The 16,580-nt window shown below is 30.6% G+C and overlaps 1 protein-coding gene across 2 annotated transcripts; it reads left to right on the top strand.

Annotated features, from left to right (window-relative positions):
• Nucleotides 1–26: 26 nt before the first annotated feature.
• LOC134701040 (plexin-A1-like) lies at nt 27–8,012 on the top strand. Of its 2 annotated transcripts, none has more exons than XM_063562182.1 (7): nt 27–74; nt 3,159–3,239; nt 4,740–4,894; nt 5,426–5,573; nt 5,890–6,021; nt 6,355–6,438; nt 7,059–8,012. In XM_063562182.1, exons 1-7 carry the CDS (start codon nt 42–44, stop codon nt 7,161–7,163), a joined length of 738 nt encoding a protein of 245 aa, XP_063418252.1. In that variant the 5' UTR covers nt 27–41; the 3' UTR covers nt 7,164–8,012. The 2 variants fall into 2 exon arrangements, with proteins under 2 accessions (XP_063418252.1, XP_063418253.1); XM_063562183.1 differs by lacking the exon at nt 27–74 and adding an exon at nt 2,617–2,747.
• Nucleotides 8,013–16,580: the final 8,568 nt, after the last annotated feature.

Raw genomic sequence — 16,580 nt, 5'->3', positions numbered from 1 at the left:
TTTAACAGATATATAATACGTATGACAGAGTTTATAATATTATGCAATATTTTTCTCTTAAGGAAACATGTTCGGTAAGTAGAGTGATGTGATCCTCTGTGTATAGTTTCAAACCATCTGCTACAGAATGATGCTTAATTAATATAGCTGTAACAATATTGTTGTTCTTATAACCATGATAGCTTTCAATTGTATAGATGTGTATTACTTTGATAATATATCTGGGTCTAGGGCACTCCTGGCTGACGTTTTTGTCACTAGTAATATTCAAACCGTTGCTAATACGATACAATTTTTTGTTTTTGTCCTAATTAACCGTTCACAATATGTTAATTTATTTTCAAACGTTAGTGTTTCATGACCCATGCAAGAGATAACTAAAGCCATACTTATGTAACAGAACGCGCAGTTAAATTTTTAATGCACATTATAAGTTTTGTATGTTTATCGATTTTTAATGAAGCCACTGGACTGATAAGACTGACAGTGGACTTTTTATCCCGGAGAGTATCATAGGCCAAGACAACACTGAAAAAGCTTAAAATCTATAGCTGTTAATAAAACCTTTAACTCAAGAACTAACGTTTTCCGCCACCATATCATAGATATTATTTTTGAATTTCCAAACCCTTTAACGTTCTCTTTTTGGGTTTGCTTCCTAATTGTTTTTGTTCAGCGCCGCCAATGAGTCTTATGTAGACGAAACGTTCGTTTGTCTTACTGTAGTATAAGATCGATGACGTTTGTTTGAACTTACAAATACATAACGTATGATGCTGTTATCTACATATATATATGTATTATGTGTCATCTGGTGATTGTCTCCTTTAAAACTAATACATTGTACCTCATGTATTCTGTTTTTAAACATACTAACCCATTATAAAACATAAAACATGAAAGTGAACACACTTTCTAAATTCTGAGTTCGTATATTATACAGTGCATTTATAGATTTGTTAGACGCTGTCTTTAAGTTTATCAAGAAAACTTTGGCCGGACTATCCGAGATAGAAAAAAAACTCATTTGATTTGTATGCCTCACCTTAGAGCATATTTTTTCAGTCTGTGCGCCCGTTCGTTCTTCCATTCGTTCGTCTGTCCCGCTTTGGGTTAAAAATTTTGGTCAAGGTAGTATTTGATAATGTTGGAGTAAAATCAACTTGCAACTTTGAACACATGTTCCCTATGATATGATCTTTCTAATTGTAATGCCAAATTAGAGTTTTGATCCCAAATTGCACAGTCCTCTGAACATAGAAAATGATAGTGCGAATGGGTCATCTGTGTACTATAAACACATTCTTGTTTTATTATCCCTTTGCATGTAATTTTCGATGTTTGTTATAAGTGTCCTTGAGAAAATAATTCTATATTTATAATACAAAAAATGTGTTCATCTCAGTATTTTCTTTTAAATACATTTTGTTTTCTAGCATGATATTTTGCTATAGCGTATAACATTTAAAAGATATTTACATTTATTTTATCTTTATCTTTGGCAAACTTCTATGGACAAATTATATTAATCGACCAGTATGCCTTATATAACAAGTGCTAGAAAGATACCCTAAAAACATGATGTTTGTATCAACATACTCGAGATTCTTACAAATGTATATTCGACACTAATCAAATGATACACGTATGTTTACAACTTGGGAAATTTATCATCATTTCTCCTATTTTGCATATGTGTTGATTTATGTTGCTTCATAAATTATAACGCGTGAGAGTTCATTTAAAATATGGTATTATATTGCCTTTGGTCTGTTTAGTGACCATTGAACTTTTGAGGCTTAGCTAGCTATGCGATGTTAAGATTGATAGTACAATGTTTAAAGACAGTTGGACAATGTCTAGGGTCAATATGTTACACTTATTACTGTCCATAAGAATAAAAGCAGTTAATTGTAACTCAACTAGTCCAAGACGTGAAGCAGAGGAAAATATTCAAGGCGGTTCTACTAAAGGCGATATCTATATGCAATTGTTTTTTCTAATTTCATAAGTTTTATTTTAAATTAGGACATTTTTAATTGTTGTAATTGCAAACATACTGATATCAAGCATATTTAATCCATTTGTCTCACTCAAGAATAAATACTGATTTAGAAATCGGGAATACATATTTTCTATAGACTTGCAATTAGAAAACCCGATGAATCTTTCTGTGTCAGCTTAGATTTCATAATTTGCGCGTTGTCATTTTTGCATTCCACATATTCGGTAAATACTATACTTAACGCTTAATTGTAACATGTTTCAGCTATTTAAATACCGCTGCATAGTTCTATTTTTTCGTTCGATCAGTAAAAAACGCCCAAAATAGTTTTGTCCGATCTTTAGGTACTGCATTTTAATAAAATTCCAATAACTTATACATTTATGAGAACTGTAAACTTTATATAATATACTAACTAGAATGACATCACAATATAAAGTCTAGCTCGTACTTAATTTATATTTGGTTTTTCATACTTGTCATCTTCGAATTTGATTTTTCTTTCCAACTGTTTATGAAAAAAACATCGCGTCTAGGGTAGCCAGTTATAACTCTGGATTTTTTTTATGCGTTTTTGTTTTCATGTGACAAAATAACCACATAATCAGTTTGTCGGATATAACAGGTCATCAAGTAAGAGCGATTTAAAATCAAATAGTAATAGTTATAATACGCACTTAATGTTTTGACGCATTGTATTGCTGAAATTGTTTACAGTATGGATATGAAGAACGGCTTGCTAGTGCGTTTCATTAGCATGATTAGTAGTGAAAAATTGGTACACATTTGTACAGGGCACCTCAATTGTCATCTTTTTGACATACCTGACGTTTCACAATTTACAAATCTTATGAAGTGGTGCACGTTTCATAATGGAGTGTTTTACATGCGTGATTGAAATGTATAACAAATTATATTTGCATGTAATAAAAAGATCATTTTCAATTAGCGAGTAAAATAAAGTTCAACATGAATCTACAAAAATTTGATATATGTTTCATTGTTTTTTTCACACATATTTATTTTCATTTGTTTAATTTCATTATGATGATATAATGCAAGGATAAATGAATAATAATGTGTTACTTTAAAATAAAAAAAACCTTTACTTAGTACGTAAAATAAACAGAAGTTACGTGGTTTTTTTTTCCAGCCAAATCTATCAGATGACATAAAGTCAAACAGAGAAACTGACTTCGGGGACATATTTTTAAATAGATTATTCCATACCAAGGTAAGAATCTTCAAACGGTAAAACAGACACATATGTTTACGTGAATGTTGAGTAAAATTGGTACATGTACCTTTATTGTTATTAAGGGCATACGATACAGTTTTGATCCTGTATTTACAAATTCATGAAAATTTGCATATAGGCTATTTTTTACCTGATTAAATCAAATATGTAATAAATAATATACCTTCATGTGCTACTTTTTGCGTAAAATGAAGTCGAAATTTGGTATATTTGCTCGAAATTCAGATTTTTGGCCATAATTTCTTTTTCGAAAGAAAGACATAACTTTTTTGTTATAAAAGATAAAAACAAATTGTTTTTTGTTAAATAATCGGTAATTTCTGTATTTTATAAATATCTTTAAAAAATATGCATTTTTTTATTCAGAAATGACTCATATTTTTCAAATGTTCATGAAATGTGGACAAAACGTAATTGTTTACTGCATGTTTATCACAATTAAAAAAAATCCTCTATTTACAGTTTTATAAAATTTGGGTCACATAATCTCCCTGCAAAATGAAACCAAATGCCGTTTTGAAAAATAGGTGTCCATGAACTCGTTTTCGAATTAAATCAGTTTGAATGATAAAAATCAGTCGAAAAATGTATCTTTTCCCGATATGTCACAGTTTGACGTCGCGAAAATAACAAATTACGTTAGCAACGTCATTACCTTCCCTGTAACTGTATCGTATGCCCTTAACTGTAAACATTCTCTGTTCAATAGCTGGCGACTAAGCAGCCTTGAGATATTTTTTAAACTTAAACATGTGAGCGATCTACAAGCTATGAGTACATATTTTGAAATAAATGTGAAAACATCCTAGTTCAAATTTACCAATATTTTTAATTATGAAGTTACTTTGTAAACTGACATTGCTAACTTTACCTGTTCATAAATCTCAATCAACAAATCACGAATTCACGCGACCAATGCCTACAACTTGTCCGAAATTCAAAAGAGAATGGGAGATTTACGTGTAGCATCTTTCATTATAACAACGTTGGCAGGAGAAATTGTTAACATTATAATTATCCATCTCTTGGTGTCTTTACTTCTGTCTGGTGTAATAAACATAATAAAGGATTATAATTTAATTTTCAAACAGAATCAAATTAGATTGATTTCTATAAATTTCCACAATCAAACCGTTAACTCAATCTTTTAAGTACCCTAAACATGCCAGCTCTCCAACTGTTTATTATGATTAAACGAGATTATTATATATCTGTGACACATACAGTGTTGACTGATGAATTTTTTTTTTGAGTTATGATTTCTGATTTAAGAACAAATATTCCAAGACGAGGATGTGAACTTTAACATTTGTCTTTTTCTTATTAGAAATAGACCTATCAACAGTGTATTGCCTTTTAAGATAAGAATCTTAATCGAAAACACTGCAACTATGCATACATATTAGACAAATCATTTGAATGAATAGCTGATATGGGTAATATTTCTAGACAGATAAACATATATTTAATTTCTAGCTGCTTCTGACGGACTACATTGATTCCACTTTTGAGGGTTTGATAGACCCACAATCACTATCAATATCCATGCGATACTTCCTAGGCATGTTGGATAAAATTGGAAACGATTTTAAAATTGAAACAGAAGTTTTACAAGCATGGAAAAATGAGTGGTAAGTGTACTTTCATGTTAAACAACAGGTAAATATTGGAGGTCACTTCATGCTATTTTCCTTTCAATGTAACATGTTTTAAACGTATACCTGTTCAATGATGAACTGATCAGATTTTTTATATATATTTTATTTCATACTTTTATGTTTTTGCTATTTTCTTGTTCAGATAAACTTCTATAAAAACAGCAGATGTGACTGGATTCGCAAAGACATAACTCTCCATCAGAGTCCAAATAACAAAGAACTGATTCAGAAGATTATCGTACTGTCTTCACTAAGGGCAAAACCTATACTGCATAGTCGGCTATACAAGGCCTAAAATGACAAATGTAAAACAATTAAAGGAGAGGAATCACGGCATGTTGTATATACAAAACAATGAGCAAAAAACAAATATGATGTACAGTAACACACGACAACCATTTCAATACGGGCTACTGACTTCGGACCGGAACGAAATTATTTTCATTTAAAAAGTCAGGACATTTTTTATGTTGTATATCTTCGATACTAATAATTAAATTTTAGTTATGGTACACGAGTTTGGGCTCCACTGATTGGTAAACCAAACATACTGTTTGATGTTAATGTACCTGGTCATGTGGAACCATGTTTGGATATTCTAAGACAAGTGTTCGTAGAAAGCTTTACACAGACAGCTCACAAAGTAAACAAGGTCAGGTTTATAAGTACTCATTATAAAACATTATACCATGTTGTTTTCTTTTGTTTTTTTGTGTTTTTTTATCTTCATTTAGTAACTTTGATATTGCCATTAATAATTTACTAAATCTAAATGTAATTACCTGTCGAAAACAATGTTTAGTACCTGCTGTTTGCCGGGTGGTTTTCACTATCAAATGTTGACAGTTCCGTTTATTTAATTCGTGTTTTCTTAAGAATATCTACATATGGAAAGTACCATTAAAAATATGATACATAGTAAAATGTGCAATTAATCATCATTGATTATTTACTATTGAATTGAACAGGAATCACCACCACAGAAATTGTTGTTCCATAAAGATATACCAAGATATAGAAAACTCATCGACCCTTTCTTCATTCGAGTAGAACCAGTGACTGACAAGGAATTCTGGAGTGAAATAGACGAAATATCAAATGTAATTATGATTTTTAATATCTCATTCTGTATTTATATCATGCTTATTATCTGATAAAACCAGGAAAATGCCTGTTCTAAGTTGAGAATATTGCAGTGTTTTCCACTCGTTCTGTTAATGAATAACGTTTGATTTTGTCATTTTTTGAAACTCCTCGTTTTGGAATATGACTTTGCGTTTGATGATGAGAAACGTTTTTTCCCTGTAATATTGATTGTAGTTATAGACAAAATAAGTCTCAAAAATCTCGAGATGCAGCAGTTTAATAAAATTCATTTAACAAAATCTGTTTCAAATCCACACTACACTAATTATAATCGTCTCTCCTTCCAGACACAGAGATCAGAGCTGAAGTTCAGTCGACAATCAACAATTCATCAGCTGTATAATTTGTTTATTGGGAAGTACAAATCTGAGGTAAGCAAATAGGGAAAAGCTTGTGTTATTAAAAAATCATGTGCATGTACCTGCTAAGCGCAACAAAATAGTTTTAAGGTTTTTTAGCTCTTTTTAGTTTATGAATTCTTTTCATCTTTAAGGCTTTAAAAGGATGTATTACATGTTTTTCGAACACTCTTTTTTTACATAATATAGATGTTATAGTTTTAGAATTTAAGAAGTAACGTCGTTCGACGGCAGTGATCTTATTTCAAATTAGAACGATGATTTTATTGTCTATCTCATAGTTACACCACGAATAGATTCATGTCGAACTATATCATTGAAATATTTTAAAAGTAGCTTTTGCATCTGCGCATATTGTAATTTTAAATTTACTTTCATGTTTTTTTCATAAGTTGTATATTAGAAAATAGGTTGTTTGTCTATCTTAACAGTTTTATTTATTTCTTAAATCATGTGATTAAATGTAATGTGTGTTAGGTTGTCAGAATATTTTTTTGCTGTTCTTGAAAATGACCACAGCAAAAATGCCTCATTAAAACTTATAGTACACATTGGTGATTGTAATGTAAATGTGCTATCAATACAATTTTCAAAAGAACTTAAATATATTTCATATTATCTCTTTTATTCAGATTGTTGATGATTTTGAGGACATGGAAGAAAGTAAAGATCTACAATTTGCAAATAAACTTGAAGAAGTCACAGATTTGATGGACGAATCAGCAGCCGGTTCTTAGTTTCAGAAACCTCTCTCATCTCAAGTAACTGTTGATTAATGTGTTGTATAACCTGTCTGCCTGTAGACATGTAATTGAATAAAAACAAACTACGATATACCAGTAACTTTCGGGTATTATTATAGATTAGGTGAGATCAATAATAAATGTTTTGTTAGATCAACGGATTATTTTAGAATTCGTAAAATGAAAAACCATCTGGCAAATGGATTGATGCGATATTGAACGTGCAATTATAATATGTAAAAAAAAATGTGTACAAACTTTATATAATTATTATCACTAATTGTACTTTTGTACTTTAATAAGAATTCATTATTGTTAGTTCTTCAGAAATGTTAAACATTTCTTCATTACATGTTAGAAGTGGAGTCAAAATTTCAGAGTCAAAATACATTATATGCATTATACATTTCTTTACTCACTACATTATATATTATACATTTCTTTACTAATTACATTATACATATTTACATACTACATCTAGTTATATCATTCCTCATACGTCTTTTTTCACAGACTTTTTACTTTATGACTGTATTATATGAAAAATCATTTTATACCACAACTATTTTTAATTGAAGAAAATTTGATATTGACGTTTTAAAAAACAAAAATCAACAACATCATATATTTTAGCTAAGATTTTTATTATGAACAGTGCATTAATTTACATGCTAATGATACTTTTACAACATTTAAAAAACCACCTGATATTGATAAGACTCAAATGCAAACCTTAATAAATATTGGCAAATGGTCATGATTTTTTTTTATTTTTAGAGTATTCATGTTGATGGCTGAGTTTAAAAGACCTCGCGGTTTTAAATTAAATTTAAAAAAAAAAAGCAAAAGAGTCTGTGTTTTTTTTTTACAAAATGTTGCAAAATGTTGCTAAATTATATCTACAGTGTATTTATATTATATCATTAACTGAGTAATGTATATTGTGTTTAATTATGTGTTGTTGTTAAATGTCATGTTTTACATATTATATTAAACAAAAATCGTTTATCAAGACAAATGTGATGTTTTCTATTTTTATCTATTTTTATCTCAATATCATATCTGTTCGCATCCACATTGTACTACTCATTGTACGCGTACTTCTGCTCAGGATTTGGTTAATACATATTCATTTTCGATTTCAAAACATTCATCATGTGCTTTACCTAAGTGTGATGTATTCTTTTTAAAACTATTTAGTTAATATTTATTGAAATAACTAATCACGTAATCATGTTTGTCTGTTTGTTTATTGCAACCTTATAAGTTGTGTCAGCAGTATTGCTTCGAGTAAATAAGATAAATGAAGTTCTCGAGTTTGACCCTAAACAAAGCTAAAAATAAATATCCATACAAAATATAAGATAGTCGAACAGACCACACTGACCATAAAAACATTAAATATGAAGATAGCAAAAATTTACCAATATACATCTTACCGATATTGAGTTGACCACAACTGATTACGGACCCATGAATTTCTTCCAAAGCATATTGTAAAATGTTTTGCTAATGTGTAAGCTCACATGCATTTATTAGCCACACGTCTTTTTCAGCAAATTCGTAGCTGCTTTTTATATACATAAATATTCTAATAGTTATTCGAAAGATTATCAGCGTGATTGATGATGTATAACATATCTCAATAAACAGCTGCGCCATGAGTGTATGATACGCCCGACGTCTTGTGTGGAAGTTTTATGCAATAATCATAAATAGTTTCTGAGAAAGTTTTAAGCAATAACCATATATTGTTTTAGAGACACGGCGGGACATGTGAAACCCCAAACCCTGTTTTTTTTTTCACTAAAATAAAATTTTGAATCAAAACCAAAAAGTATACAGATCTTTAGATTAATATAACAAAAAAATGTGTAAAGTTGTAAGCAATAATCATAAATTATTTTTGAGATACGGCGCGACACGTAAAAAAACACCTCCCCTGTTTAACAAAATACTCAATAACTCCAAAATAAAGTTTTAAATCATCACCAAAAAGTATACAGATCTTTAGATTAATATAACAAAGAAGAATGTAAAGTTTTTAGCAATAATCATAAATTATTTTTGAGATACGACACAACATGTAAAAAAAACTCCCCCTTTTTTTACAAAATACTCAATAATAAAAAAAAAAATTTTGAATCATCACCAAAAAGTATACAGATATTAAAATTACTATAAATAAGAATTGTTTAAAGTTTTAAGCCATAATCAAGAATCGTTTTTGAGATACGGTGCGACATGTGAAAAAAAACAACATATCCCTGTTTTAGTTACAAAGTGCCGTAACTCAAATGTTTTAATCTTATTTTCACCAAAAAGTATACAGATCATTTGACCATCATAAGAAACAACCATGTTAAGTTTCAAGAAATTTGGATAAGTTGTTCTCAAGTTACGGTGCGACATGTTTACGCCGGACAGACGGACAGACAGACAGACAGACGGACGGACACCGGACATTTGTATACCATAATACGTCCCGTCAAAATTTTGACGGGCGTATAAAAAGGATCTGCACATACGAGTATATCACATGTGTATTTACATGAAATTTGTGTAACGTTTTATCACCTGGTTATGTGGGCATATTTCATTTTCTGCATTTAATTTGTCATTGTTTAAATTTCTCACTATGCACTTATATACTGTTGTTCCCTAAACAGGTTTGAAAGTTTAGATTCAAAAAGATGTTATGATAAATGATAGTTTTCCCACTGCAATTCATAATTTTAGAAACAACATCAAACACTAAATGTAAAATAAACAACACACAGCTGTGTTGAGGGGATGATAGTAAAAGCGGAGGATATATCGAACTGGCTGCAAGTTGTGTCATCATTGGGGAAAAATAGTCGTGGCAAAATGCCCCGTTTCATTACTTGGAATGCCAGATGTGCTTTTAATCCAGTGAATAAGTTTCGTCAGTGGCACTTCAATTAAAACAGTTAAAACGCAAACTCAACTTTTAAGTTCTGGAACCTTTCAAAAAGTGGACTGTATTCTGTCTTTTTTTTTCCTCATTGGAATCAATTTTAAATATCAATTTTATAGAACAGCGAAACACATTACAGATCATTACTAACTGATTTCTCTCGATAATTGAAATAAATCTCTATTAAAAAAATCAAAAAGTCAAAAGTAATATAGAAATACTGGGTACGGATGAAACATGTAATGTATAAGAATATGATTTCAACCTTACAGAGATCGTTGCATGTACACAAAAAAACACTGGATTTTATTATGACCACACTCATAAGTGGCACGATTGCTCAGTCCACTCATAGTATCATAAATTCACAATAAAAATGCGTAGCTTTTAAAATTTCAAACTGCGTATCTATTAAAAAATGAATTTATTCAAAATGCGTTAAAATAAATAATCTGTATTTGACAAAAACGGCTTCAAAACTCTGCAATTTTCCACAGTAGGCACATAGAGAATACAGTACCACCACTATCTGCAGTATAATATAATAACATAGTTTACATTTGTAGTAGATTATGTTCGGTGCATCATCACATAAATATCAATACATATATTTCCAGTCAGGTTTGACTACATTTAGTACACACAGACGACACTATGACTGAAAATAGAAATATTGCCTCTCTTCGTATGCTTTCGACTGGCAGTATGAAAATCATTGCAAAGGTAGGGCGTCTGTTTTGTTGATGTGTTATATCAATTCATTACCATATCCTGTCAGAATAGAAAAACGTTAGCTAGATATGATGCATCGTATACAGAAAGTGCCTAAACTTTTGTATGTGAAAAAAATACTTGCAACAACTGCTTGGGTCCTGTAGGTAGCCATTTGCTTAATTTCTGTCCCCATCTACATCATCTTCGTTCAATAGTGGCAGTCCAAATGTCCAGCCCTTCATCTTTTGAATCCACTTGTTATCAAACACTGAACTTTGATATAAGCCCTAGAACTGATATTCAATTTCAGAATCAGTATCGTATCATAGCACATTCGGTAAATAAAGCGTTGAATTGAAGAAACATCATATTGTACAAGTACAAATGTATCTAGAAATAAAAACAAATCAAAGTTATCAGTCTGTAACCGTTACTCATCTTGATGAAAAGTTGCAATCTAGGTTTTACATGACAAACAAAATAATAACAGAAGTCAGATGATTATTCAAAATGCATACCAACTTATGAAGTATTTAGAATGATCTGATTCATATCAGAACATAGTGCTGTATTTGAATAGTTGCCTATTTAGGGTCGCTGATTCATTCTGGATACTCTGGCCTAATCCCTGCTACCATGACAATAAGCCATCATGATATAACTAAGTCTAATAGTATGTGGATGTCTTATTATTGCAGCCTGTGTGATGATCTATTATAATAGTAACCTACAGCCTTGTGTGTTTTTGTATTATATTGACAATCATAGCACATCTCCTTACTTTCATATTCACTGTATGTAGCACAATTTCATGATAAATATATTATATATCCATCAGGAACGTTCCAGTAGCTTATCTTTATATAAATTAATATTGAAAATATACATGTATACCGATCTTCTTTAAGGCCTGTTGTGACCTATTCTTTTTTTTCTATTCTTCACACTTTCCTTCTTAGCAAATGCATTTATCTCAAAATTATCCTACAGATCATTAGCGGAATGAAATTACTTTAATATTTGTGATGACCTTGACTTCAGCTGGTGTATCATCAATGTTCCTAAAATTTAACTTAACTCTAATACCGAAAAAGGAACCAGTCGACACGGAGAGGAGGGTAGTCATGAATATCATAAAGCTTTGAATAGAGATGTATTACATGTAGTGTATCTTTATTTTCGTGAGGCCACTGGGCACATATAATGTTTTATAATTTAATTGATTTTTACTACGTAAATATTGCATGTTTTATTCAAATTTCAAAATTTATATATATTTTTTTATATTGAAACGTACCTCGTCAGATTCACATTGTATTATTAATTCTGTAAATGGTATTTTTTTATTATCTCAAATCCAAAGTGAAATCAAATTAGACTGAAACTACATTAACGTTTACACCTCTATTGCACCTGATTCACATTTCAATATTGCATAGCTCCTCAGTAATGCTCGAGGAAAACTAAGTCACAAAAAGGAAGCTTTAATTTTATAATCTTACTTGTGTATTTACAAACAAGTCATTTGATAAACTGGCAAAAGATAAAACTTGATTTCAAGGAATTATAAATTGTTTAGTGATTGTTTTATCTACGACTTTAATCTTGTTAAGCTTTTTGTTATTAGGGTTCAAATGTTGAGGAAAAAATTCTTCATTTGTATTGTTTCGTTATTCCCATTAAAAAAATATTAAGGAAGGTTTCGTTAAAATAAAACGTATTAAATATTTATATAATTTACATAGCTGTGACATGTACGCGTTCTACTCGTACTACTATGCTATTTGGTTAAGCAAAAAACTTTGGCAGTTTAAAAAAAAACTTCAGTTGTGAGTTTAATATTATATATTATAGTAACTATTATACTTATAATATTTTACTGCGACACCACTGTGTCAAAGGTGATGTGAGCAAATGATACAACAGCCCCTTACAACGTCTATGCTTTCTTATTGAATACCCCCAAAAAATAAGATTACAATATAGAATGTGTTCAATAGCGTTATGTCATCAATATGGGTATTAATTTTTGTTAATACGTTGTAATAAGCAGGTACGGACGAGATGAAGATACAACAATGGATACCACAAAAGCAATACAACGTGAGCATTTATGTTTTAGTGAAGGAAACACCCCAAAATAGCAAATTTACATTAGCATTACTAGTACATGGTTAAAATGGTGAGAACATTTTGTTATTTGAGGGTTGAGGGGACTTGGAGGAGTCACGAATACAAAATAGGTAATAAAGCAAAGGAACAGTGTATTCTTTGGAAAGTATAGAGCTGCAAAATGATAAAAAGAAAATTAAGAGGTACATAAATGCATTAGGTCATGTCTGCAAAAGTCAAACTGAAATCCCTTTGACTGTTAACCAAACATCATTTCAAAAAAGCGAAGCTCATGTACTTGAATCGGAAGCACAATAAATCGTTTTGATCAAGCAGTACAATTTATTATAATCCCTTCGCTAAGCTGGTTTACGAAGAGTTCCGAATGTTGGATGTTAAAGAAGTTTTTATTATAATAAAGCATAATATGTATCTAAATTTACACTTAAAACATAAAATACACAAGGATATGAATTTCAATGTTAAAAGAAAACAGATAATTTAAAGTAGTCTAGCTATTTAGATATAATGAATTCGTCATATGAGTTTACACAACAAGGAAGAATTGCATATTAGGAACTATAACACCTGGATCTAGATGTAAGATAATTATGTTTTAAACTCCATTTTAAAAGTGTACGTTAAGTGATAAAAAGGTAAGATAAGTTTTACGTTTTGTACTTTAAAAAAATGTGTTTGTATTAATTGAAATTGATTATAAAACATGCTTATGATACAATGTACATATAAACGTTTACCAAAACATTAATGTTTCTTATAGTCGCTACATGCACTGGTGGTAAGTGGATGGTCGTAACTTTAGGTCGTAACTTTTAGTTTTAGTTTTAGTTACGACCATCCGAAGATGGGAGACAACTCTACGGATAAGTTTTTCTTTTCCGATTTTCGTGCACTAAAAGGTCTATTTGAACCAAACCGCTTGTCTCGGACATACTATTCGGCAGTTCGGTGTTATTAAAACCAAATTTGATGCATTAAAACATTCCAATTTTCGTAAAATAATCATTCAAAAATTCAAGCATGATGGTCGTAACTTTAAATGTGTGATGGTCGTAACTTCAACTATAGTATTTTGGATGATGGTCGTAACCGACACAAGATGGTAGTAACTTTGAAAGATGACCGTAACTCGAGTATTTAGACAAACTTTTATTATTTTTTTTTAATTGTAAAGGCAATAGACTCAGATGTAATAAATGATTTGCTACACACAATAGTATTTGTTACTCTGGTAATGATATGCAGAAATTAAGCTAGAAAATTATTAAACATACAGCACACATTTTTGATTGATTTCAAACGCTCATCATTTAGGAGCAACAGTGAAAACTAATCAACTCGCATTAAGCCCAAAAGTATGTTAGGGTTTAGAATTAATATATTTTGTACTCTACGTTAAGGCATGAAATTATTAAATGCACGTGTATTCCAAAATATTTGTTTTTAGTGTTTTTTATCTACGGCTTTTTTTTTTATATCTGCAATCATGTTGGCAGATGAAATTATTAAACGTACAATACTGAACAATCATCTTTAAATCATTTATTGCAGTTCTTATAAGTCTTTGAGTCTTTGTTTACTCCTTGACTTTAAATTGTTATTGTCTTATAAACTATTGGCCTTCAAATATTCGTCTTTTGGTCGTTCATGAGGCAATAGAATCCAAAAATACTCTTCTGAGTCAGGGTTGAGTTCATATCGTAGTTGCTACGTAGTGCTACGTAGATTTTGACGATTGAACATGTAGCTATATACTAGTTGTTACATAGATATTGATATCAGCTACGTAGCCGGTACGATATTGAACTCAATCCAGGAGTTTATTACGTGTTGTCGTTATTTTTTATCGATTATATAACGATTATATATTGCTGTATAGCATTGATATTAGTTTTAAGTATTGGTACGGAATGAAAACTGAATCCATGGTGTCGCAATGAACATTGTGTTAACCTCGAAAGTAGGAATATTGTTGATATATATTTTACACTGCTACATGCACTGAATTTAAGAGTAAAATAAAATACTAGTTTGCAGCCAGGCTTAAGCTTGTAGCCAGGATAATGTTACAAGGACTTAGGTCAAACTAAATGTACAGCGTCAACTATTACATACAAATCCCGGTATTGAAAAATCAGGTTGAAAATCATGGGTAAGTTATATGTTTACATTGTAGGAATGGCTACAAGCTACTCATGGACTTCGTCATTGGACAATACTGTGCACCTGATTATCTGCTTGATTTCACCAAAAAAACAATATGACGTCTAAGCATCCAGGCTAAAAATAAAGCGTATGTTTTTTAACTCAGGTGCGGACCTGCGAATTCGCGGGTATGCTCTAGTCTCGATAACGACCTTCATAACCTATCAATATTTTAAGCTTATTTTGACTCCTTGTTAATGCTCTTTCGACTTAATGTATCAATCTTTAATTGAAGATTTGAAAATAATCAAGTGTGAACTCTTGACTGGTTCGGTTCAAGACATTTGAAAAATTTTAAATTTTAAATCGAACTTTAATCAAAATTCCCACAAACTAATATTTCAAATTTTTTGAATTGATAAGTGTTACACGCATTGAAATTGCTTTATTTTACATTGTATGTAAAAAATGATTTTTTTTCTCAGAAATACATCATATTAAATACTAGTATGTATATAATAAAAGACACGTTTAAAACCATTGACTTGCCTTATTCGGTCTTATTTAAAACAGAGTTACGACCATCACAAATTTACGTTACGACCATCCTCAATATTTTTGTTTTTTTAGTTACGACCATCATGCTTGAATTTTTGAATGACTATTTTACGAAAATTGGAATGTTTTAATGCATCAAATTTGGCTTTTATATCACCGGACTGCCGAATAGTATGTACGAGACAAGCGGTTTGGTTCAAATGAACCTTCAAGTGCACGAAAATTGGAAAAGAAAAACTTATCCCTAGAGTTATCTCCCAACTCCGGATGGTCGTAACTAATAGTTACGACCATCCGCTTACCACCAGTGTACATGTACCTAATTAGTCGTCGTTAATCATTTACTACAGAATTATACACATTATAGGTCGTGTTTTCGTCTACCACATGTACATGTACAATGAAGTAAGGCCGTGTTCACATTGACATAAATTCGGTGTTGTGTTAGTGTAACTCACACGTAAACTAAACTGAATTTCGTTCCCATTGATTAAACTCAATGTTTACATGTAGTTTAAATCATGTTTTGTCTACACAAAGTCGATACTCAATGTAGGCCTTGTGTAGGTTAAGTGTACACAAAAGTAGGCATTTATGACATTAGTTAAACCGTGTTTATATTTAAGGAGGAAACTTTTTTTGAATATAGTTGACAATTTCAACAATTATTAATAAAGTTTTTTACAGAAATTGTTGTCTAAAATTTAATTCTGTTTATTTGTTTAAAAAAAAAAATAATATACTTTATTAACCCCTGCTCAAGACTCAAAGCAGCATCATTGCCGAACCAACTAGACAGCACCCATTGATTTTCGGGGGAAGGGAAGGGTGGGGGGTGCTATGGATTTTTTTGGAAAAAAAAGTTCATTCCAGTTTTTAGAGAAAATAAATGTTTTTTACACTGAATTTTAAAAAAAAAATCG

The sequence above is a fragment of the Mytilus trossulus genome, unplaced genomic scaffold, assembly GCF_036588685.1.
Source record: "Mytilus trossulus isolate FHL-02 unplaced genomic scaffold, PNRI_Mtr1.1.1.hap1 h1tg000211l__unscaffolded, whole genome shotgun sequence".
NCBI lineage: Eukaryota > Metazoa > Mollusca > Bivalvia > Mytilida > Mytilidae > Mytilus > Mytilus trossulus.
This window is presented reverse-complemented; position numbering and strand designations above follow the sequence as displayed.